Here is a 23,081-nt window from a genome sequence, read left to right on the forward strand (position 1 = left end):
ATAAGACACTAAAGGAAAATTCCTACTGTTATCACTGAAGCCATGTTTTCCTCCAAGACTGGCCTTGACTTGACTGAATTTTATTTCTAATGTAAAATAGCTCTTTTCTTACGAAGATTCTAGATTGAACACCAGGTACCAATTTATTTATCAGCATTACACCAGGAATAAAAGGCGCTCCTCCAAACCATGGGGGAGAATTTCAGGGCTTTCAGGATTTTCAAAACGTCTTCACAGCTCTTGTGAACATTTTTTGATTTGGGTGAGCCTCAGGGCCTGGAGCTTGAAGTCATCCACCGAGAACTCACACACAAGAGGGCCCTCAAGGCATGCATACCTTTCCTTAAGTCAAACTGCTTCTCCCTCTTAGATCTGGAACCCAGATCATTTTTTATCGGCAAAAATATAGACATTATCCTGTGGATAAAAGTTCACATTCTTTCAGTTCAGAGTAATGATTGTAAACTTAATCAAAGAACTCGGGAGGAGAATGGATGCATAGAGCAAGCAATCAGTGTTTTTTTTTTCATTTAAGTTGATATTACAGTAGTACATCATTATACCGCATAGTAAGAGCATTGTTGTAAAGAATATTAAATAAGTAGCACTCAGCAAAACAAGACAATAAGGCAAGGCTAGGATGTGGAGTTTAGGATAGTTAATATTTCCTAAATTGAAGTTAGAGAAGTCCAGGAAATTGGTAATTCTTAGGATAGTCTTATAGGAATGTGTGCCTTTAAGATTTTTTAAAAAATTCTTTTCCATTATGTTTTATTACAGGATATTGAATATAGTTCCCAGTGCTATACAGACCTTGTTGTTCATGCATTCTATACATAATAGTTTGCATCTGCTAATTCCATCCCTCCCCCATACACCCTCCCCCTTGGCAACCACAAATCTGTTCTCTATGTCTGTGAGTCTGTTTCTACTTTGTGGATAAGTTCATTTATGTAATATTTTAGATTCCACATATAAGTGATATCTTATGGTATTTGGCTTTCTTTCTGACTTCCTTCACTTAGTATGATAATCTCTCGGTCCATCCATGTTGCTGCAAATGGCATTATTTCATTCTTTTTTATGGCTGAGTAGTATTCCATTGTATAAAGAAGTTTTATTACTATTATTTTCAATTTTATTTATTTATTTATTTTTGGTTTTGTTGGGTCTTCGTTGCTGCATGCTGGCTTTCTCTAGTTGCATTGAGCGGGGGCTACTATTCGTTGCGGTGCGTGGGCTTCTCATTGTGGTGGCTTCTCTTGTTGCGGAGCATGGGCTCTAGGTGCGTGGGCTTCAGTAGCTGTGGCTCGCGGGCTCAGTAGTTGTGGCTCACAGGCTCTAGAGCGCAGGCTCAGTAGTTGTGGTGCACAGGCTTAGTTGCTCCGCAGCATGTGGGATCTTCCTGGACCAGGGCTCGAACGCATGTCCCATGCATTGGCAGGTGGATTCTTAACCACTGCGCCTCCAGGGAAGTTCCTATAAAGAAGTTTTTAACAAAGAATGAGAAAATATAAAGAACAACCAAACAGAATTGAAGAATCCAATAACTGAAATGAAAAATACACTAGAAGGAGTCAATAGTAGACTAAATGAGGCAGAAGAACGGATCAGTGAGCTGGAAGACAGAGTAGTGGAAATCACTGCTGCTGAAGAGAAAAATGAAAAAAGACTGAAAATAAATGACGACAGTTTAAGAGACCTCTGGGACAACACCAAGTGTGCTAATGTTTGCATTATAGGGTTCCCAGGAGGAGAAGAGAGAGAGAAAGGGCCTGAGAAAACATGTGAAGAGATAATAGCTGAAAAGGTCCCTAACCTGGGAAAGGAAACAGTCACCCAAGTCCAGAAGTGCAGAGAGTCCCATACAGGATTAACCCACAGAGGAACATACCAAGACACACTGTAACCAAAATGGCAAAAATTAAAGATAAAGAGAGAATATTAAAAGCAACAAATAACATACAAGGGAACTCCCATAAGGCTATCAGCTGATTTTTCAGCAGAAACTCTGCAGGCCAGAAGGGAGTGGCACAATACTTAAAAGTAATGAAGGAGAAAAACCTATCACTACTAAGCATACTCTACCCAGCAAGGTTCTCATTCAGATGTTTTTTTTTTTTCTTTTTTTCAGGATTTTATTTTATTTTCTCCAGGTCTTATTGAGATATAGACCCACAGCACTGGGTAAATGTAAGGCATACAGCATAATGATTTGACTTAAAATCATCATAAAGGGATTATCACAATAAGTTTAGTGGACATCCATCATCTCACATAGATACAAAATGAAAGAAAAAATATGTTTTTCCTTGTGATGAGAACTCTTAGGATTTATTCTCTTAAGAACTTTCATATATAACATACGGCGTTAACTATATTTATCATTCTGAACTGATTCGGATTTGATGGAGAAATCAAAAGCTTTACAGACAAGCAAAAGCTAAAAGAATTCAGCACCATCACATCAAACCAGCTTTACAAAAAATGCTAAACTAACTTCTCTAGGCGGAAAAGAAAAGCCCACAACCAGAAACAAGAAAATTACCGGAGGAAAAGTTTACATTCTTTCTTTGCTAGTAGAAAAAGGGGGGAATGCTCGCGTTACCTGGCAAATAGCAAAGAGCGATGCAAACACGAGCTGGTAACATTACTAATCATGGTAATCAAAACATAAAAGGGGGGCTTCCCTGGTGGCGCAGTGGTTGACAGTCCGCCTGTCGATGCAGGGGACATGGGTTCGTGCCCCGGTCCGGGAAGATCCCACATGCCGCGGAGCAGCTGGGCCCGTGAGCCATGGCCGTTGAGCCTGCGCATCCGGAGTCTCTGCTCCGCAACGGGAGAGGCCACGACAGTGAGAGGCCCGCGTACCGCAAAAAAAAAAAAAAAAACCCAACAACATAAAAGGGATTACAGCGCAAAGAAAGGACTGGTCATTACACTAATAGCGAGAGGTGGTGTGTGAAGGATAAAGAGTTTTGCAAACTGAAGCGCTATACTGTAACTGTTGGGAGTGGGTGGGGGGGGGTCATCAGGGAAGTGAAGCAGGTGAGCGTGATTAGGCTTCGATGGCCTCTTCTCGTCCTTAGCTTTCTTGAGCCGGGGCCATTATATTCGCCGATGCAGGTCTACTTCGCTGCCTTGGTCTAGTCGACTGAAACCAAGTCCCAAACTCACCTCTCCGGAGTGCCCGAAAGCCACAGACCTCCCATTTTCGGGAACAACTTCCAGCCCGCTGGCGCGGAGCTTAACGCTCCCGCCCTCACCCGAAGGACTACGTCCTGCGCAGGCGCATCTCCTCGTCCCCGTCCCCACGCCGCGTCATGCTCCCCTTGCGAGAGCAGAGGGAGGCTGTCCTCGCGCGTCGCGTATTTTGGCTGGCGACTGCGTCGCGCAGTCTGACGCGCCGATTGCGTCACTTCCGCCCCCTCCCGGGAGGTGGTGCTGGGCCGGTGGCAAGCCCCTGAAGGGAGCCGCAGTAGTACGACGGAAGATGGCGACGAGCGGCGGCGAAGAGGCGGCGGCTGCGGCGCCGGCGCCCGGGGCCCCGGCAACGGAGGCAGACACGACCCCGGGCTGGGAGGTGGCGGTGCGGCCCTTGCTATCCGCGTCCTATTCCGCCTTCGAGATGAAGGAGTTGCCGCAGCTGGTGGCCTCAGTCATCGAGAGGTACCGGGCGGCGTCCCCGGTGGGGCGGGAGCCGGGAGGGGGAGGGGAAGTCGTGCCAGAGGATCTGGACCCGCTGCCCGGCTACCTCCTGAGGCTCTGGGACCGCGGCCCTGGCCCCGGCTTCGGGGCTCCCCGGCCCTGGGAGAGGAAGGCTTGTCTCGTGTTGTTCCGCCAACCCGGGTAAATCCTGTGCCTCAATTTCCCTCACGAGCAAAACTTTTGAGGACGCCCTCTCGGGAGGGCGTGGCCAGGCTGGTTTCGGAGTAATTTTGAGATGCATCGACCTCGTAGGGGAATGTTCCCAGGGCTGCCCCCTGTGTTAAGGTCAAAGCGCTGATGAGTTTGCATTTCTCGTCCGCGCTCATCCCCCTAGCCTGGGCCGTAGCGGAGCCCGGGGTTTAAATTGGAGAGCTACCCCATAATTTAATAACGGTCTCCCTGGTGCTGTAATTACTTGGGGGCACGTGCTGTTTCTGTCACTGAAGCCACTAGTTATCATTGATGACTTTCTTTTCAGGTTGCACTTATGGTATATTGCTACCGTAACGGTCTTTGATTAAAAACATTTCAGTGTTATTCTGAGAGGTCATTTTCCCACTGAAACCGTATACTCGCCCTCTCTCTCAATGAAATATCTTTAGACTCTTACCAACGGGACTGTTTATTGGTTTGCTGTTACATGAATTTTTCTTTCTGAGATTCTTAGATTGTGAGAGTTGTGTACGTACAAGGCCAGTGATATCACAGTGCCTGCCTTTTCCTGTCTTACCTTCCTCAGAGCAGTCTTTCATTAGTTTAATGGTAGACCTGCCTTTAAAGCTAGTCTCACTTTCATTTTTCTAGCCAAACCTGACTTCAGCAACTTTCTGCAATTGCTAACTGGGTCATTTTAGCTTCATGACAACAAGAGTATTCCTACATGTTATCCAGAAGGTTAGAACTTGCAGTTTATTACTCAAGGGAGACCCATGGTTTGACACATTGTCTATTATAGTGTTTATTGTTAGGTTTGTGATACTTTGGATGAGGTTTAAAAAAATAGAATAAAATAATGGTTTGGTTTGGTAAGTTCACAGTTAACTTTACAGATGGATTTTCCTATCTCATTATTAAGCCAAGAAGGTTCGGAAGATGTAAACAAATATCAAAGATACTGCTCTCAAATTATGTAGTCTCTTTATAACTGTTTTAAACATTTGGATTAGTGATATTTTTCCCGAATTACACTTGTCGTGTTACTTAGAATGGTCAGTGTTCCACTTTTTAGAACATTTGCTTTTATGTTTTTATGGACATGAGCTGAGTAGGTAATAAAGTCATTTGTTGACACCCTGGCCCATACATCCAGTATTATGGGCCCACGCCTTTTAAACTGTAATAGTTAAGCAACTCCCTCCAACCTGTAGAAGGAACCAAAACCAAATATGTCAAGGTACGATTGAATTTTGCCAAATAAGTGATAGTGGCCCCTCTTGCACTCTGTATAGCTAAGATAATCAAGGGTTGCCTGCGTTTATAGACACTAATAAGACCTCTTTTCATGGTTTGGAAAAGAAATCCAAACTGATGGCTGTTTAGTAACATATTTTTATTGGAAGGCAATATCCTTGAAGTGTCTGTTCTGGTTTTTGTGGCTCGGTCAACTTTGGAAAGCCTGTTATGTGTCCTCTTCAGGCTCTCTGAGAGCAATATGATCTGAAGGTTGTGCTTATTTCTGAGAGGTCATTTTCCCACCGAAACAGTTTTCTCTCTCTCTCCCTCCCTCCTTCCCTCCCTCTCTCAATAAAATATTTTCAGACTCTTGCAAATGGGACTGTTTATTGGTTTGCTGTTACATGGTTCTGTAATTTCCAGAAGAAATATCTGGCTTACAAGTTCTTTACAGTTAGAACAACTAAACATATCAAGTGTTCAGTTTGGTGTAGAGCAGAGGTCAGCACATTTTTTCTGTAAAGGATCAGAGTAAATTTAACTTGCAGGCCATACGGCGTGTACACTAGTCATCTCCGCCATTGTATGGCGAAAGCAGCCATACACATTACATAAATAAATGGGTGTGGCTGTGTTCCAGAATCTTATTTATGGGCACACATGTGAATTTCATATGATACTTACGTGTCACAAAATGTTCTTCTGATTTTTTTTTCCAGCCATAAAAACGCATGTAAAAACCATTCCTAAATATGGGCTGTACAGAGGTAGGTGACTGGCTGGATTTGACCTACAGGCCAACCACTGGTTTAGAGCACAAAAATTAATACCCTGCTATCAATATTCTGTTTCTCAAAAGTTTTATTTGCTTTTCCAAAAAAAAAAAAAGGTGTCAGAATTGTGGAATTATTTCTTGAACATCAAGTTAATGGATACTGAGTATAGAACCAGGTCAGAGCCAGCACTGTACAGATGCTGTGGCGTGCTTCGCTTTGCAGGTAATCAAAGGTTTAGGTGCCTAGGGTGCTACTTTACCTCTGTGGTTGCCGCTCCCAGACAGTCCCGTGTTTCTTTCTGTGGTTGCATGCCTTCCATGTTTTTCTTCCTTCCCTCCAGGGACCTTCTATTTTTCAGTTGCAGTCTGCTACTCTCTGCTTCCCTTTTTTCTTTCTTAACTTTTTTTTTTTTTTTTTGATGTCCTGGCTGCATCATGTCAGCTCTTACTTCCTATCCGGTGGCCTGCTCATCCATTGAATTCCTCCCTTTTTGACCTTTGGGGACGATGACACATGCCCTGAGAGACTCCTCCGCCATTCTACTTTCTGTCTGTATTCTTTCATACTACTTTCTGCCTCTATTTTTTCATACTTTTATAGTTGGAATTGACCTTTGAGTTTGAAGAAAAGGTAGAAGAAATAATTCCTAGATCTAGACCCTGTTTTTTTTTTTTGGCCGCACCTCGAGGCTTGCAGGATCTTTTTTTTTTTTTTTTTTTTTTTTTTTTTTTGCTGTACGCGGGCCTCTCACTGCTGTGGCCTCTCCCGTTGCGGAGCACAGGCTCCGGACACACAGGCTCCGCGGCCATGGCTCGCGGGCCCAGCCGCTCCGCGGCATGTGGGATCTTCCGGGATAGGGGCACGAACCCGTGTCCCCTGCATCGGCAGGCGGACTCTCAACCACTGCGCCACCAGGGAAGCCCTAGGCTTGCAGGATCTTAGTTCCCCAACCAGGGATTGAACCCGGGCTCTTGGCAGAGTACTAACCACTGGACTGCCAAGGAGTTCCCTGGACCCTGTTTGTTAAGTTTGACTTTGTAACCAAACTGAAACAAAGGAGAGATTAGCATGGATAAATTGGGAAGCATACTCTCAAAAGTGTCATTAGATTTTTTTTTTTTTTTTTTTTTTTTTTGCTGTACGCGGGCGTCTCATTGTTATGGCCTCTCCCGTTGCGGAGCACAGGCTCTGGACGCACAAGCTCAGCAGCCATGGCTCACGGGCCCAGCCGCTCCGCGGCACGTGGGATCTTCCCGGACCGGGGCTCGAACCCGTGTCCCCTGCATCGGCAGGCGGACTCAACCACTGGGCCACCAGGGAAGCCCCTGTCATTAGATTTTTAAAGGAGAAAGATATCTGAGTTTACTTAAAGGGGACTTCATCTTCATTTCTGCTGCTTGTTGATAGCATGTCTTTTAGTAATAAAGATTGAAAATCTTTTAAACACCATTACTTTTCTAGACCAGAAATGAAGCTAGAACTAGCTTAATGGAGCACATGCCATATGTGGGCTTAAAGTGTAATTGCTGAATGTAGTCTTATATACTACCCAATACAGAATTCCTTTTTTTTTTTTTTTAATATTTATTTATTTATTTGGTTGCGCCGGGTCTTAGTTGTGGCACGGCACACCGGATCTTTTTAGTTGCCACATGCAGGATCTAGTTCCCCGACCAGGGATCTAACCCGGGCCCCCTGCATTGGGAGCGTGGAGTCTTACCCACTGGACCACCAGGGAAGTCCCCAGAATTCCTTTCTTAACTCTGTGCAGCATAAGTTGGTGAGAATGGTTCTCATTGAATAATTTGACTGAGTCTTTGTAGATTTAAAAAAAAAAGAAAAAAAGCCCTTTCCCCCTGAACCAGTCCTTCCTAGGCTGTCCTGCCTTTCTTAGTGATAAACCTCCTTGAATCCCTGCCTCTCAGCTATTTGATAAAATTTAGGCTGAGAAGACCTACTTGGGAAGGCAGAAGCTGTTACAACATCCCCATTAAATAATGCACAGTCATTTTCTAAAAATCTCTTAAGGGAGAAAGGGGTGCACTAGTGCCATCATCAGCCGAGTTCGTGATTGACCTACAGAAAGAAAGCCAGCCACCAAATGATAAGTGTATATAGTTAGTTGTGAGATTAGGTAATGTTTCCATGTCTCAGTATTACATTCCCTGCAGGTTTGTGGAGAGTGTGAGGGATGTATGTGAAAACTTTCAGTTCTTTGGTTAATATGTATTAAGTACTCTGTGACACACAGCAGATGGTCAGTAAACATATTTTTTAAATGAATATCTCATTAATGTATTCGTTATGCTTGTTTCATGATTCTAAGTATCTTGAAACAAGCATAATAGATTCTGTACTTGGGAGTTTATGATTCTGATGAGGGGAAAGGGCTTTGTGGAGTTTCCACAGTTTACAACAAAGATATAAGTAGTAATCTAAGAGGGAGAAGGAAGGTGAATCCTTAGTCTTTTATTTTGCCCCATCAGATTTTTCACCTCTTCCTAGAAAAACCCAGATATTTCCAGACCCTGGCCAGTTCTTTTTTACTTACATGTCAAATTGTACTTCTCTGACCAAATTGGACTTCTGCTTAGCTGCTGTTTCCCTTTATGCTCTGCATTGCATTTATTTTGTATGGAATAAAACCACTTCTGATTCCTTGTCTTTTCAGCAGCGTTTGAGGCTCTGTGATACTTTTGTTGCAGAGTTTGTTAGGCGAAGCAGACGTTTGAGGAAAATAACTTGACTGCCTAGAGGAGAGATATTTTTACCTTGAAATCTCCTTATTTTTCTTCCTGTCATATTTGCCTTCAATTTCTGCATTCTTCCCCTTCCTACCTAATGTCTTGCGCTTTCTTCCATTTCTTTGCCTCCTTTGGTGACTTGGTGTCTGTCAGGTTCTTGGGAAATGAGGGTGGGGTAAGGAATCGAGGCGGCACGTCTTCATCAGGCTACTCAAACACACTTGTTTCTTTAGAATCAAGAGATAACAACATTATCCTTTGGGCCACATGTCCACCTGCCTACTCTCCCCTTCAGGTCTCTTTTTTTTTTTTTTTTTTTAAAGAAGGCACTCCGATATATTTTCTTTTTCTTTTCTTTTTCTTTTTTTGGCCGCAACGTGCGGCATGCGGGATCCCAGTTCCCCGACCAGGGATCTCACCCTCGCCCCCTGCATTGGAAGGGTGGAGTCTTAACCACTGGACCGCCAGGGAAGTGCCCCACCTTTAAGTCTTTTTAACACTAATTTCCCTAGGTTTAGTCCTTACTTGTCCTAAGCAAATCGTAAGTTCAGCCTCAAGACTGCTCCATTTTTTTCTATTGCCAATGTCCATCTTTCCCCAAAGTGCGTTCTTTGTTTTTGATTGGAATAAGGCAGTTGTGTATTTCTAGGGCAGGAAGTAGGGTTTGTTAAATCATAATAGGGCAGCATTGAACCAGGCAATTAAGTGTGTTTACTCCTATATTGTGGATATATTTTATTATCTGAATGGGAATGAAAGCAGCAGAATAAGTTTGTTCTTTGGATAGGCAGTTTTTCTCTTAGTTTTGGTAAACCTGTTCAGTTGAAAAACATGGGGGTAAGCAGCTCTGAAACTTTGAAATAAAGCAGAGAAGCTAAATACTTAGTAAAATGGATCAAATTACACGGTGGGGAGACCTTAGAACAATGAATGCATAAGTGTGAGGATGGGAGTGAAGGAACAGCTATTCGTTGGAGGTGGAAGCAGGGGGTTGAGGAGTTCTCTGCTGAATGTGATATGACTCTCACCTGTGTGATGGCCCCTGAAGCTTTGAGTGTTGCTTGATGTTCTAAGGTTTTTGTTTCCTTCTTTTTGTCCATCTGACAACTAGGGAGAAATGATCCTTGATGGGCAGGGAGGTTCTTGCACAGCATAGGTGCTCCATAAATATTTTTTCTTGGTGAAGGAGATATTCCAAGATAAGGAACTGATCTTTGATAAACACCCGTTTAGCCTTGATAAATCTCCAAATAGCAAAGTGTTTGCAGTGCCAGACTCTTAAGTGTTGTTTGAGGTGATTCATCGCTCACGATGGCACCTTCCAAATGTTGAGCTTGTCTTTTTGGCTCCTGTGTTGATTTGGCGAGTGGGTGGAGTCCTGACTCGGTTCACGTTTCCCTTCCTAGGCTGATAGTTCTTGTTGGAGAATTAACTTACTGAGGAAACTATGTAGCCACATTGCTCTCCTCTTTCCATTTAATAAGACATTTTAGTGTTTTCTTTGCCTTCTTGTTCCGTGGGTTGCAATTAGCATCTGATTTGATAAAGAGAATGACATAAATGTATCCAGCTTTTAGACGTAGTTGGGCTCCAGATTTTCACTGAAGAGGCCATTTTCTCAGGTAAAGATAAGGGATGTGGTTAATAATCACTTTGTTGTGATCTAGCTGTATCCTGTGGGGGTGGGGAGGGGGATGGAGGACTTTGGTACCTAAAGAATTTTGGATTTTATCACCCATCAGATGATTTCTTCCCTTGAGTTGTTGATTCTTTTTAAGTTACTGCATTATGGACTGGACTTGTTTGGTCTTCAGAATGTGTTACTATAGTCTGTGTTCCCACTAACAGTATTTTGAGTGCCCTGCTTTACCCCTCCTTTGGCCAGCTCATGGCATTATTAGTTTTGCCTTTGCCAGTCAGTAATACAGGACAAGATGGTATCCTGTTGTGTTTTTACTTGTATTTCTTTAACTCTAAGTGAGTTTGAAAGTGTTTCCTGTTTATTAGCCTTTGCCATTTACTAAGCCTGATACCTTGAACAAGGTACTTAGTTTTAACTCTCTAAGCTTCACTTTTTCAACTTGGATATAAGGATGATAACAGTGCCTACCAAGTAGGATTGCTACAAGGATTAAGTCAGGTAATGCCTGTAAAGGGGTAGGATATCTGGCATATAGTAAGCACTAAGTAAATGTTGGCTGAATGATTTTCTTTGCAGTGAATCAGAAATCCTGCACCACGAGAAGCAGTACGAGCCCTTCTACTCATCTTTTGTTGCACTTTCCACACACTATATCACAACAGTTTGTAGCCTCAGTAAGTATTCTATTCCTGTCATTCCCTTCTAAGGGCTCACGAATAGGGAAATTGTGTGTCCTCTTGTTACGGTGTCTGAACAAGTTGTTAATGAAGTCTGTATTTTAGTTGTAACCTGTTCACTCAGGAGTGGAGACAACTGTCAGTATGATAAGGCTCTGGAAGTTCCTTTACCGAGGCCAACCAAAAGGGATTTAAAAACTGTTTGGTTTGGACATCTGTTTCATAACCATTAAGTTAACCTTCCTTGCCTTTTTAATCAAAAGCATTGTATTGATTTTACACATGTAGTTATTAGTGTGCTAATTTTGGGGGGCAGGGTGGGTGGGATTGGGGGGTTAGGTGGATACTGACCTGGGGTTAGCAGCCACTAACCAAGGCCCTATTCCTTATTTGGTTTTGGTGAGAAATTAAATTCTGCTTTTGTGTTCTCTGGTATGTGACTGGATTTCAACTTCAGTTCCCCATCTTTTAAACTTTTCTACCCCCAAACGTGACTAAGCCCTTACTTTCCACTATTTCTGAAATTTTGCATTTTCACTTTTTTTTTTCCAATCCTAACTCATATAGTTCTGAAGAATTTGAATTATTTTACTTAAATAGTTTGCTAAGCAAGCAAAGTGAAAGGAAGTTACAGGGTTGCTGAATAACCTTTCAGTGTCTAGTGCTGTTTATTATAGGCATTGGCTACCACTGTAAGAGTCACTTTTAGATTGGAGAAACTTTGAGTAGGAAGCCCGTTGCAAAAAGGGAAAGGAGAGGTAGTGTAGTCTACTGGGTAAGAGCATGAACTTTAGAGCCAGACTTCCTGGATTTAACTCCAGCTGCGTGACTTTGGTCAAGTCATTTAACCTGTCTATGGTTTAATTTCCTTATCTGTTAAAAAAAAAAGAAAAGAAGGGAAGGGGGGTAACAATATTATCTACCCCCTAGAATTGGTTTAGGGATTAAGTGGGTTAATATATTTGAAGTGCTTGGTACTTACTGTGATGTATTTCCTATTATAATTATCTTAATTTCTAGTAAATGTAAGATAAATTGATCTAGAAGCAGTTGATGCTTATCAATGCCAAAATGCCTTTGTTTGCCTGTAGAGTTGTTGGTTCTGAATCATTATTCTCGTAGAATGATATTGGGAATGTTGGACATATGGAGCTCAAGACTTATTTGGTTTATTGACTGTGAGGCTGAAGTGAGTTATAGCAGTCTGAAGTTAAGTCAAGTTTATTCCTTTCTCAGTTCCCCGGAACCAACTTCAGTCTGTGGCAGCAGCCTGTAAAGTCCTGATTGAGTTTTCTCTCCTGCGTCTGGAGAATCCAGATGAGGCTTGCGCTGTGTCCCAGGTAAGAGTGATGGGCCCATTTCTGACCCTTATTTTGTGGTAGGCTTGTGACTGACAAGTGGAATGACGGAGAAGGGATGGCATAGAGCAGGGCTTGGTAAACTTTTTCTGTAATAGGCCACATAGTAGATAATTTGCCGACCATCCAGTCCCTGTTGCAGCTGATCTCTGCCTTTTAAACTCTGCCTTTGTAGTGTGAAAGCAGCCACAGACAATACGTAAGTGGATGAGCATAGCTGTGGTCCAGTCAACTTTATTTACAAAAATAGGCAGTGGGCTGAACTGGGGCTGTGGTTTACCAGCCCCTGGTATAGAGGGCTGCAGAGGCTTTTTCAAGGATTGCGAAGATATGCCTATGGGGGCCAGGCAAGTGACATAAAGTGCGTCAAGTATGCTGGTTGAGAAGGGTGCATGACCCAGCTGTGAAGGGGCCAATCACTGTTTGGCTCCAGCTGACTGTTGCCCTACAGGAATGGCAGCAGAGTTGCTCTGTCTTGTAAATTATTGAGAGAGACAGGAAATCTGGATTTGTATGTTAAATCTTCCGTGTTTTAAAAAGTTGGCCATAACTTCAAATTAAAACAACAACAACAACAACACTGAGAACAGTAAGACAAACCTGCAAGCAGATATGGTCTGAGGACCATCAGGTTGTGATCTCTGCTTTCCTGTTTTTCCTAATTTGCAGTTCTTGGTATGAACCTAAATTTGGCCCTTTGCCAGCTAGAAGTCCCTAAAGAATAGACTCCTCGAAAAGGCATATTTGAAATTTTTTTTTTCCCCCAGAAACACTTGATTCTCCTCATCAAGGGCCTGTGCACTGGCTGTAGCCGATTAGACAGAACTGAAATTATCACATTTACAGCAATGATGAAATCGGCCAAGCTGCCACAAACAGTGAAGACACTGTCAGATGGTGAGTGTTCCTTCACCAGACTTGGTTTCTTGGCCAGTCCTCTGGCCAGGTGTTTCCTCTTTTGCCTTCTAGTGGCACTCCCCTCATCCCTCTCTTGCTTTTATATTTTGTAGTGGAAGATCAGAAAGAGCTGGCTGCACCAGTAAGCCCAGAGCTGAAGCAGAAGGAGGTCCAGATGAATTTTTTGAACCAGCTGACGTCAGTTTTTAACCCTAGAACTGTAGCATCATCACCCGTAGGTCCACAGACTCCGGTGAGTTACTTCAGCCAAATGGCCTCATCCTGTGGGGTTTGTTAAGATGATAATACTAGGAAAAATAGCTAACAAATGTATTTTACATTTGTGATATAAAATGATGTACCTGCCTTTGGTACAAAGCTGAAGAAGACAAACCAAAAATAAGTAACACCCCAATTCCTTCTGTTCACAGTTATTACTATTTTGAGGACCATTCTTCCAACATTTCTCAATGCAAGTAGACAAAGAGCATGTACTCCTTTCTGTAAAAGGCATCACTCTATACTAGTTACAGAATATATATATTTTAAAGCTATATATTTTCCCCCTCCTCTTGGAAAAATGACTTGTATTTTCCCCAACGTTAGAGAGGAATTTCCGCCTCATTAACTGGGGGGTCTGAAGAGTATCTGTGGAGCAGCTGTTTACTTTGGATGGTTGGTTCTATTGTGAACTTGAGGACAGCAATCAACAGATGATAGTATCTTGATGGGCCTTTCACATCCTTTGTTTCTCTTCAGGCGGAAGGAGAAAATGATGAGCAGTCATCCACAGATCAAGCCTCTGCTATCAAAACCAAGAATGTGTTCATAGCTCAGAATGTGGCTAGTCTTCAGGAGCTTGGTAAGACTCTTCATTGTCATCAGAAAGGTGGCTTCTCTGCTTTCAGAAATTCCTTAAGTGGAAGGAAATCAAGCAGCAGAGGCCTGTTTGTAAGGTTGAGCTTTTTCGTTAATTCAGGTGGCTCAGAGAAGCTACTGCGCGTGTGTTTAAACCTGCCCTATTTCCTACGCTACATCAATCGGTTTCAGGACGCAGTGTTGGCCAATTCCTTCTTCATCATGCCTGCAACAGTAGCAGATGCCACTGCTGTTCGTAATGGGTAAGGTGGCCCGGGGTGCATATGCCTTGCATTTTAATGCTGCTCTGAGAAAGAGAGAAGCTGGTTGGCTTTTGTGGCACGCCGACTTTCTTTAACCATCAGATTATAGAAGCAAGCGACTGAAAGAGACACTTTGGTTAATCTTCCCCTATATTCCAGTTTTCACTCACTGGTGATCGATGTAACCATGGCACTGGATACCCTGTCTCTCCCTGTGTTGGAGCCTCTCAGTCCTTCTCGTCTGCAAGATGTGACAGTCCTCAGCCTAAGTTGTTTGTATGCAGGTGAGAAGCTGTTGTATCTGATCTCCAAGGACACAGCTACACTTTCTGGAAACCATGAGATCCTGCTGAGTACTCTTTCCCCCTTTACTTAGGCCCTTCCCCCAAGGATCATCTAATATCTCATCGAGATGAAATGCGGTCTCAATAGGAACCTTGTAAATTCGCTCATTGTTCCACTGCTGCCACTGTGTTATGCGGATATTTGATTTCACAGTGTGCGCACATGGCAGGTGTCTGCTGATTGAAAGCAAAATTCCACGTGCTTTTGGGATACTGAGATGAGCAGTATGTAATCCCTGCCCTCAAGGAGCCTATACTCGAGCAATGGTGGATAGATAGGACCACAGAGTGTAATATAAAACAGGAGATGATAAAGGCGGTAAGAGAAGTATAGAACATTATGGGCACACAGAGAAGGGAGAATTGAGTCTTGCTGTGGCGGCAGACTTGATGAGGAAGGATGCACAGAACAGGTGGTATCTGTTTATATTGATAAATGCAACGGCTGTTATTCTTCATGCTGCCGCAAAATTCCCTCCCTTCCTGTTGATTATGCTGCCTTGGAAGTGGGGCCTCACAGCTGGTGTTTACTCTCTTTTAAGTTATTGTTACAGTGGCTTTTTAACACAAATCACTGATCCTTGGTTTTAAATACCATAGTCCTGGTATGTCTTGGGAGACATAACAATTTCCGACATTTACTGGGTTCTGTGAGTGAGGATGTGAACAGTCTTGGAAACCTGACCTTGGGAGCACCAAGAAATTGCTGAGGTTAATCATCTCCCTACATTCTTGGAATGGCTTTATTATAAACATCTGTGTGTAAACAGGAATATAAAGATAAACGCACTTTCAATTGGGGAAGGCAGTATTCACAAAGGACTTCTGTTGATGTATCTTGCAGGGCAGGTAGGATTTCAGTTTGGCTATCCCTAGGCAGAGGCAAAAGCAGGACCAAGAGTATCCTGGAATTTGGGGGAACGTGTGTGTGTGTGTGTGTGTGACTAGTGGGTGTTGCACAGCTGGAAAGAAAGTACAACCCAATCACAGAGGGCTTAGAAATGCAGTCTAAGTCATTTGGACCATATCCTGTAGACAGTAGAGACCATTAAAGATTTTGAAGTGTGCTATGATCTGAGCTGTACTTCAGGAGCACATTGAAGCAGTAGTACCAGGCTGCAAGGTCTGCTAGGAAGAATTTGTGGTCATTCGGGCAAGACACGTGAAGAAGAGTCTGAGCGAGAGCAGCAGCAGTGGGAATGGAAAGCTAAGGCAGCGTGTGAGCAGGCACTCTCTCCAAGCCCGCTTCCAGTGTTTATTCCTAGTTCTCTAGCTTTGATTTTTGCATTTTTAAATTTGCGGTTTATTAATTTCAATTTTCAGGGAATTTCTTGAATATCACATGGATCTCAGTGTACTTAGTTGGTAAGGATTAAAGAGTCCTTAAAAATTCTTAGTTGTTAAGGGACTTCCCTGGCGGTCCAGCGGTTAGGACTTTGCACTCTCACTGCTGAGGGCGCCTGTTCAATCCCTGGTCGGGGAACTAGATGCCACATAAAAATTCTTAGTTGTTTAAAGAGCCCAGATTTGGTTTGTTATTGAAATTTGGTCACTTGGGATTTGACTTAAAGAAAGGCATTTGGCCTTGATGTCTTTGAGAAATACTAAATGTGGGATTGTTTCTGTTCCATCATAAAAATTTTAAAAATATTTTAAAATTAATAATTTCATTTTTAAAGCAGTTTTAGGTTTGCAGGAAAATTGAGCAGATTGTACAGAGTTCCCATATACTCTCTCTCCGTTATATACAGTTTCCCTTATTATTAACAACTGCCTTAATAGGATACGTTTGCTGTAATTGATGAACTAATATTGATACATTATTATTAACTGAAGTCCATAGTTTATTACTTTAGGTCCATAGTTTATTACTTTAGGGTTCCTTTTTCGTGTTGTACAGTTCTGCGGGTTTTGACAAATGCATGACGTCATGTAACCATCATTGTGTCATACAGAATGTTTTCACTGCCCTCCAGATTCCCTGTGTTCCACCTAGTGGTCCTTCTCCCCTACCCTTAGCGCCAGTCCCTAGAATCCACTGATCTTTTACTGTCTCCATAGGTATCTTTTCCAGAACGTCATAGTTAGAATCAACTATATAGTATGTAGCCTTTTCAGACTGGCTTCTTTTGCTTGCAGGGGGCGGGGGGTTTCAGGACCCCCCGTAGATACGAAAATCCACGGGTGCTCGAAGTCCCTTGTATAAAATGGTGTAGTACGGTCAGCCTCAGCATCTGCAGATTCGGCATCCCCCGATTCCACTAGCTGCATCTCCAGATGCGGAACTGGGGATGTGGAGGGCCAGCTGCATGCATTTAAGGGTCCTCTATGTCTTTTTGTGGCTTGGTGGCTCATCTCTTTATTGATGAATAATATTCCTTGTATCGATATACCACAGCTTGTTCATTGATTCACCTATCAAAGGACATCTTGATTGCTTGCATTTGTTGGCAGTTATGACTAAAGCTACAATAAATATTTGTGTACAGGTTTTTGTGTGGATGGAAGTTTTCAGCTCATTTGGGTAAATACCTAGGAGTGCGATTGTTGGATTGTATGGTAACACTGTGTTTAGTCTTGCCCTTATGGAATTTACTTTCAGTAATCAAATCATGGAATTGCTTGTAGGTGGGTTGAGTTTTTGTGTTTCAGTTTCTTGGAATGTGTGCATCTCTTCTTTCTCAGGTGTGAGTGTGGCAACTTGCATGGCCATCCTTCATGTGGGTAGTGCCCAGCAAGTGCGGACAGGGTCCACGAGCTCCAAAGAAGATGACTATGAGAGTGACGCAGCTACAATTGTCCAAAAATGTGTAAGCTACGCCTCTGGGGACATGGAACCTTGATTATTCAAATGAGGGAATATGGCCAGCTCCACTTTCTTTCTTTTTAGAGGGAAGGACGTAGAGTGCTCTCCACACCCCTTCCCCTTGGGTAGTAGGTCTAAGAGGTGGGCCTTTAGCTTGTTTAGTTGGCAGATTGGTTGGCTCTGCAGCAAACACTGCAACTTTGTGGTGGCAGTGGACTTTGTGAAAGATGAGTCATTCAATCAGCAAATATATGTAAGGGCTTACTGTACTGTGTCAGTGTACTTTCAGTGGAGGCATACGATAGACACAAGACAGTTTCAGATAGTGATAAGTGGATTGGATGAACAAATGTGATAGAAGGTGATCTGATGTGGTGCTGGGTGTGTTGCTTTAGATTGGGTGGAGGGGACGCCTCTGAGAAGGTGACACGTGAGCTGAATGAAAAGACAGAGTCAACATCTTATGAAGGTCAAGGAAAGTGTGTTGGAATTCTATCATTGGAAGTGGCTTGAGGATATTGATGTCTTCAAGCTAAATTGCTTTGGGTAGGATTTAGCATTTGTAATGAACTGTGTCACCTTGCTCAGATTTTTGTGTATGTTTGATATTGGACAGCTCGAAATCTACGAAATGATTGGACAAGCAATCAGCAATTCCCGCCGGGCTGGTGGTGAGGTAAGAAGTCTCTGCTATATTCCTGTCTTATATCTTGTCTGTAAGGTACATAGCCTGTAAGCTCTCTGTTTATATATTTTTTTTGTGCCTTTTTCAATAGCACTATCAGAACTTCCAATTGCTGGGTGCCTGGTGTTTGTTAAACAGCCTTTTCCTCATATTGAACCTCAGTCCTACTGCCTTGGCTGATAAGGGGAAAGAGAAAGATCCGCTGGCTGCTCTCCGGGTCAGAGACATCCTTTCTCGTACAAAGGAGGGAGTGGGCTCTCCAAAGCTGGGGCCTGGAAAAGGGTATGTGTCCCCTTGACTGCCGCTCAGGTTTTGTTTTCCTGCAATTTTATATTGATGGGGAGCTAGTGTAACTCCTCTCATCTCCTCAGCAATAGAAAAATTTGCCTCCATCCAGTTGAATGTAACTACGAAGAGGATGATCATAGTTTACTATCTCTACATCATAGCTGTATGATTTTGGGTAAATCACTCATTCTCTCCGATCTTGTTTCCTTCTCTATAAGGGAGAAAACATCTGTGTAATACATATTTTAGGACTTATGTGAGGTTCAAATCAGAAAAAAAATGCTTCTATTTTGTAAAATGGGCTTGTTTGACTTGGAGTTGGTTACTCACTCATGTGTTTAACCTGTAAAGTGAGGATTCTGTCAGGTCCTCCTGGCTTGCTTCCTGAAACATTTACTACTGTTTTGATGAAGTCTGGACAGAAACCCTTGCTTGCCAGGAAAGAAGTTAGAGATGTGACTTCTGTGTTGTTCAAGGTTTTATTTTCTAAGCCTAGGCATTTCTGGATTTTATTTTATTTTTTTCAGTCCCTGCCATGTACCACTAGGCTCTATCCAGCCATTGAGGATAGAGCACTAATCAAAGCAATCTCCTTGCCTTTATAGAGTTTATTTTCTAACTGGAGCAACAGTGAACAGACATACTAGTAAGTTCACAATAGATTATCATATATGAGTGTTGTGAAGAAAAGTAAGCCAGAACAAGGAGTTAGGGAGTGTCAGGGGCTAGTATTTTAGTTAGCACGGTCAGGAAAGGGCTCTGAGAACAGGGTGTAGAAGTGAAGTGACGGATGAGCCATGCAAATATTTGGGGTAGAATTGTTCAGGTTTTGAGGTGGAAGTATGACTGGCATTTTTAAGGCTCAGCAAGGTCAGTATGTCTAGAATAGAGAAATCGAGGAAGGATAGTGGTAGAAAATGCTGTCGGAGAGGTAGCCAGGGCCAGATCACCTAGGGCCAAGTGTCATCTGTAGGTGTTAGAGGGTTTGTGAGAGGGGAGTGGCGTGATCTGAATTATTAGCGACCGGAGCACCCAGCTGTTCTATGGAGAATACACTGCGGGATCGTAAGACAAGGAGGAGAGAGAACAGTTAGGAGGCTCCAGCCTTACTCCGCACAAGCGATGAGAGGACTCGGAGTGGGTGGTAGTAAAGGCAGGGAGAAAAGGTCACATCGGGATGTTTTGAAGGTGCAGCTGACAGGATTTGCGGGGGGCTTGGATGTTGAGTGTGAAAAATACGACATCAGAATCTTGTGGCATGAGTACCTGGGTTGTGTAATTTACTGAGATAGGGCACGCCAGTTTACGAGTAGATTGGATGGCAGGAAGTCGAAGAAATGAATTTAGTCTGGGCCATGCTGCTTCTGAGAGGACTGGCAGATGTTTCTGTGAGACGTTGAGTAGGCACTTGTGTATGTGAGTCTGGAGTTCAAGGAGGAAGTCGCATTCTGGACCTCATTCAGCAAATTACTCACTACTTTCTCTGTTCCAGGCTCTGTGTTAGTCCTGGAATGCTGTGATGAATAAAAAAAAATAGACACCTTCCGAAGACACAAGAAGCTATTCATGCAAATACATGTCAGATTGTATCTAGAGAGTATTATAATAGGGGCTTTTGAACCTGGTTAGAGAAATCAAGACAGGCTTCCCTGAGGAAGTGTTACTGAGCTGAAATCTGAAATAGACATTAGGATGGTAGGAAGTAGACACTAAGCAAAATAGGGAGGTAATCATGTTCCAGGGAGAACAGTAGTTCGTGATTTTTGAGCATCTGCATGCTTGGTGTTGTGAAGGGAAATGGGAGAATGCCAAAAGATATATCCTTAGAAGTAGCAGAAACATTTGAAAAATGGCTGGAGTGTCTTGAGACTTAAAAGAATGCAAATACATTGTGTAGGTTGCAAACCATAAGAAAGGAAAAAAATTGCCCCAAATTCTACCACCCAAATTGGTAAACGTTCTGCCAGACATTTTTCTGTGCTCATATGTTAAACGTACATGTTTATGAAAATAGGATCACTGTTACAAAATATCGTAGACATGTTTACAGTCTATGATACGATTATAGATACGATTATAGATTCTATGTTTTTAGATGAATACTGATGGTATTCTACTGTATAAATACACCATAGTTAACTAATTAACTAACTTATTGAACACTTATTTAGTGTGCTCCAAATTTCTTGTTTTGATAAACTGTGCTTTGACAAACCTTCTAAAACATAAATCTTTGTGACCTTGTTCAGTTATCCCCTTGGGGTAAATTTCTAGAAGTATAATTGTTAGGACAGAGGATATACTTACTTAAAAATTTGAAATGTTTTGCTAAACTGCTCTGATATACATTCCTAGCTGTTGTGTGTGCGAATGCCTCTTCCTCAGGTCCTGTTTGACAGTGGGAGTCATTAATCTTCATGTTTGCTAATCTTAGAGGAGAAAGATATTACTGTATTGCTCTTATTTGTATTTCGTTGGTTACTAGTGTGATTGTGATCATTTTCACACAGTTTATATCCTTTGCCCCAGTTTTCTCTTTGATATTTGTCCTTTCTTCTTATTGATTTACATGAGCTTATTGTATATTAGATATACTAACCCTTTGCCGTGTGGTCCTTTGGACAGAAAGAGAAAGTTTTACTCAGATTTAATGTAAACCTTTGTTTTTATTCTCTTTGGTTTGTGTCCAGATATTTTGTAAAAGTTGCTGATTTTGAACCTTTTCTTCTCAAAAGAATGACTTTTTAAAAATTCAACCAACATTTAAATATTAGTGTCTTCACGTGACCCAATAGCTTTGAATTGATAGTTTAAATTCCAAAATTTCATGGATTTGGAAGAATTTCTTCTAGTCCTGAAGTTCTTAACCTGAAGCCTGTGGATCAGTGTGTAGATGGGCTTCAGGGAGGTTGTGAGCTTCTGAAATTATATGCAAATTTTATGTTTTTGCAATTTTTTTTTTCCCCCTGGGGAAAGGTCCATAGATTCTGAAGTGGGTGTAGGACCTCAAAATGGCAAGATCCGTGGTTTCCGAGATTGTAATTTGTTGTGAGTTGTTAACGTTTGTGTTTCCTTTTTGCTTTGTGTAGGCATCAGGGATTTGGGGTGCTCTCAGTAATACTGGCAAACCATGCCGTCAAGCTGTTGACGTCTCTCTTTCAAGACCTGCAAGTGGAGGCTCTGCACAAGGTGAGGGCTTGTCTTCAGAACCAGCATATTGACCGTTGGCTCCCTTTCTGGCTAAGCTCGCTTGAGCCATCAGATCAGGTGGTTATTTCCTGCCGAGTCCTGACATTAACTCTCTTTTCATGTCGTTACCTTCAGGGTTGGGAGGCAGATGGTCCCCCTGCTGTCCTGAGCATTATGGCCCAGAGTACCTCCATACAGAGGATTCAACGGCTGATAGACTCTGTCCCACTGACAAACCTGCTGTTGACATTACTCTCAACTTCCTACAGAAAGGTGGGTGGGGTCATGCCATTGATAATTTGGAAGATCTTCTTATATAACCTCCTCAAAATGAATGAGACTGACTGTATGCCATGATCTTTATAAAGCCATAATTTGTGGTAATGGTTTTGAAGATGAGAAAAACTCTTAAATGGTTTCAAACGTTTGAATTAGTTATTGATTATCAGCACTGTGGTCCTTATGGCTACTTGGTGATTTGTGACAATTGGCATGCTGAAGCAAAAACATGGAGGACACCATGGAAACATTCCTTTTTCAGTTCTTGTCCAAATCTCTGGTTTTGGAGTGCTTCTATAGGATAAGGCCATGAGAGTCCTGGAGGGAGCTATTAGGAGAAATACTTCTTGGACTTAGAGAAAAGGAGACGTGGAGAAAACTTTTCACATGGCAAATGGGACGAGGTAGGATGGCTCCATTTTTGTGATCATCAATTACAGAAACCTCGCTATTTTCCTAGGCATGTGTCCTGCAGCGTCAGAGGAAGGGCTCCATGAGCAGTGATGCCAGTGCCTCTACTGACTCAAACACCTACTATGAGGATGATTTCAGCAGCACGGAGGAGGACAGCAGCCAAGGTAGACACCCCTCTTCGCTCTCTCCCAGGGGATAAGCTATAGAGTGCAGCAGGAAGTGTCCCTAGGGGCTTCCTGTAGCTTCCTAGTCACTGTTTGCTTTCACCCACCCGGCATGGATCTTGACGGCATGTGCACTTAAAGGCGACGTGTTATTCAAGAGTAAGCGGAGCTGTTGAAGATGAGTGATTAAAACTGCCGTCAGCAAAGCCCAGATTGCTTTTTGTTCCTTTCCCTCCGCAATCAGAATACATCTCAGTTGTTCATACTTCTTTTTGTGCTGACTCATTTTGGGAACTCTGCTCTGAGCTTTCCCAGTGAAACTCAAAAGGAAGGCTGTATGTGAGGTGTTGGGTTTGGCTGACGTCATAGACATGTGGCTTGGGGAAGCATAGGGAAAGAAATGCCAGACTGCTGTGGTGAACAACAGGGCAACACTAACGTTCCCTCCTGCCTTGGTTTGGAGAGGGATTGAATAAGATAAGTATCTCAGATTCTTTCTAACCAGGTTTGTGGGAGCAATGTACAGAATTGCCAGAGGTACGATTCTTATCTGGGGACTTACAGTTGGTAGACAAGTAAAACTCTGCTACTGAGCAT

The 23,081-nt window shown here is 42.7% G+C and overlaps 1 protein-coding gene across 5 annotated transcripts in view; it reads left to right on the top strand.

Annotated features, from left to right (window-relative positions):
- Positions 1–3,437: 3,437 nt before the first annotated feature.
- The window catches only part of UBR4 (ubiquitin protein ligase E3 component n-recognin 4), a 127,921-nt gene continuing 108,277 nt past the window's right edge, over positions 3,438–23,081 (top strand). For all 5 annotated transcript variants that reach the window (XM_081226735.1, XM_081226737.1, XM_081226739.1 and 2 more), the window contains exons 1-14: positions 3,438–3,669; positions 10,839–10,936; positions 12,176–12,279; positions 13,065–13,194; positions 13,308–13,447; positions 13,954–14,056; positions 14,174–14,315; positions 14,475–14,599; positions 17,345–17,469; positions 18,082–18,141; positions 18,242–18,432; positions 21,528–21,627; positions 21,763–21,900; positions 22,367–22,484. In XM_081226735.1, the coding sequence (XP_081082861.1) occupies positions 3,494–3,669; positions 10,839–10,936; positions 12,176–12,279; positions 13,065–13,194; positions 13,308–13,447; positions 13,954–14,056; positions 14,174–14,315; positions 14,475–14,599; positions 17,345–17,469; positions 18,082–18,141; positions 18,242–18,432; positions 21,528–21,627; positions 21,763–21,900; positions 22,367–22,484 (1,750 nt within the window). In that variant the 5' untranslated portion in view covers positions 3,438–3,493. The remainder of the gene's footprint in view (positions 3,670–10,838; positions 10,937–12,175; positions 12,280–13,064; positions 13,195–13,307; positions 13,448–13,953; positions 14,057–14,173; positions 14,316–14,474; positions 14,600–17,344; positions 17,470–18,081; positions 18,142–18,241; positions 18,433–21,527; positions 21,628–21,762; positions 21,901–22,366; positions 22,485–23,081) is intronic.

This window comes from Mesoplodon bidens (genome assembly GCF_964165515.1).
Source record: "Mesoplodon bidens genome assembly, chromosome: 2".
NCBI classification, from domain to species: Eukaryota; Metazoa; Chordata; class Mammalia; order Artiodactyla; family Ziphiidae; genus Mesoplodon; species Mesoplodon bidens.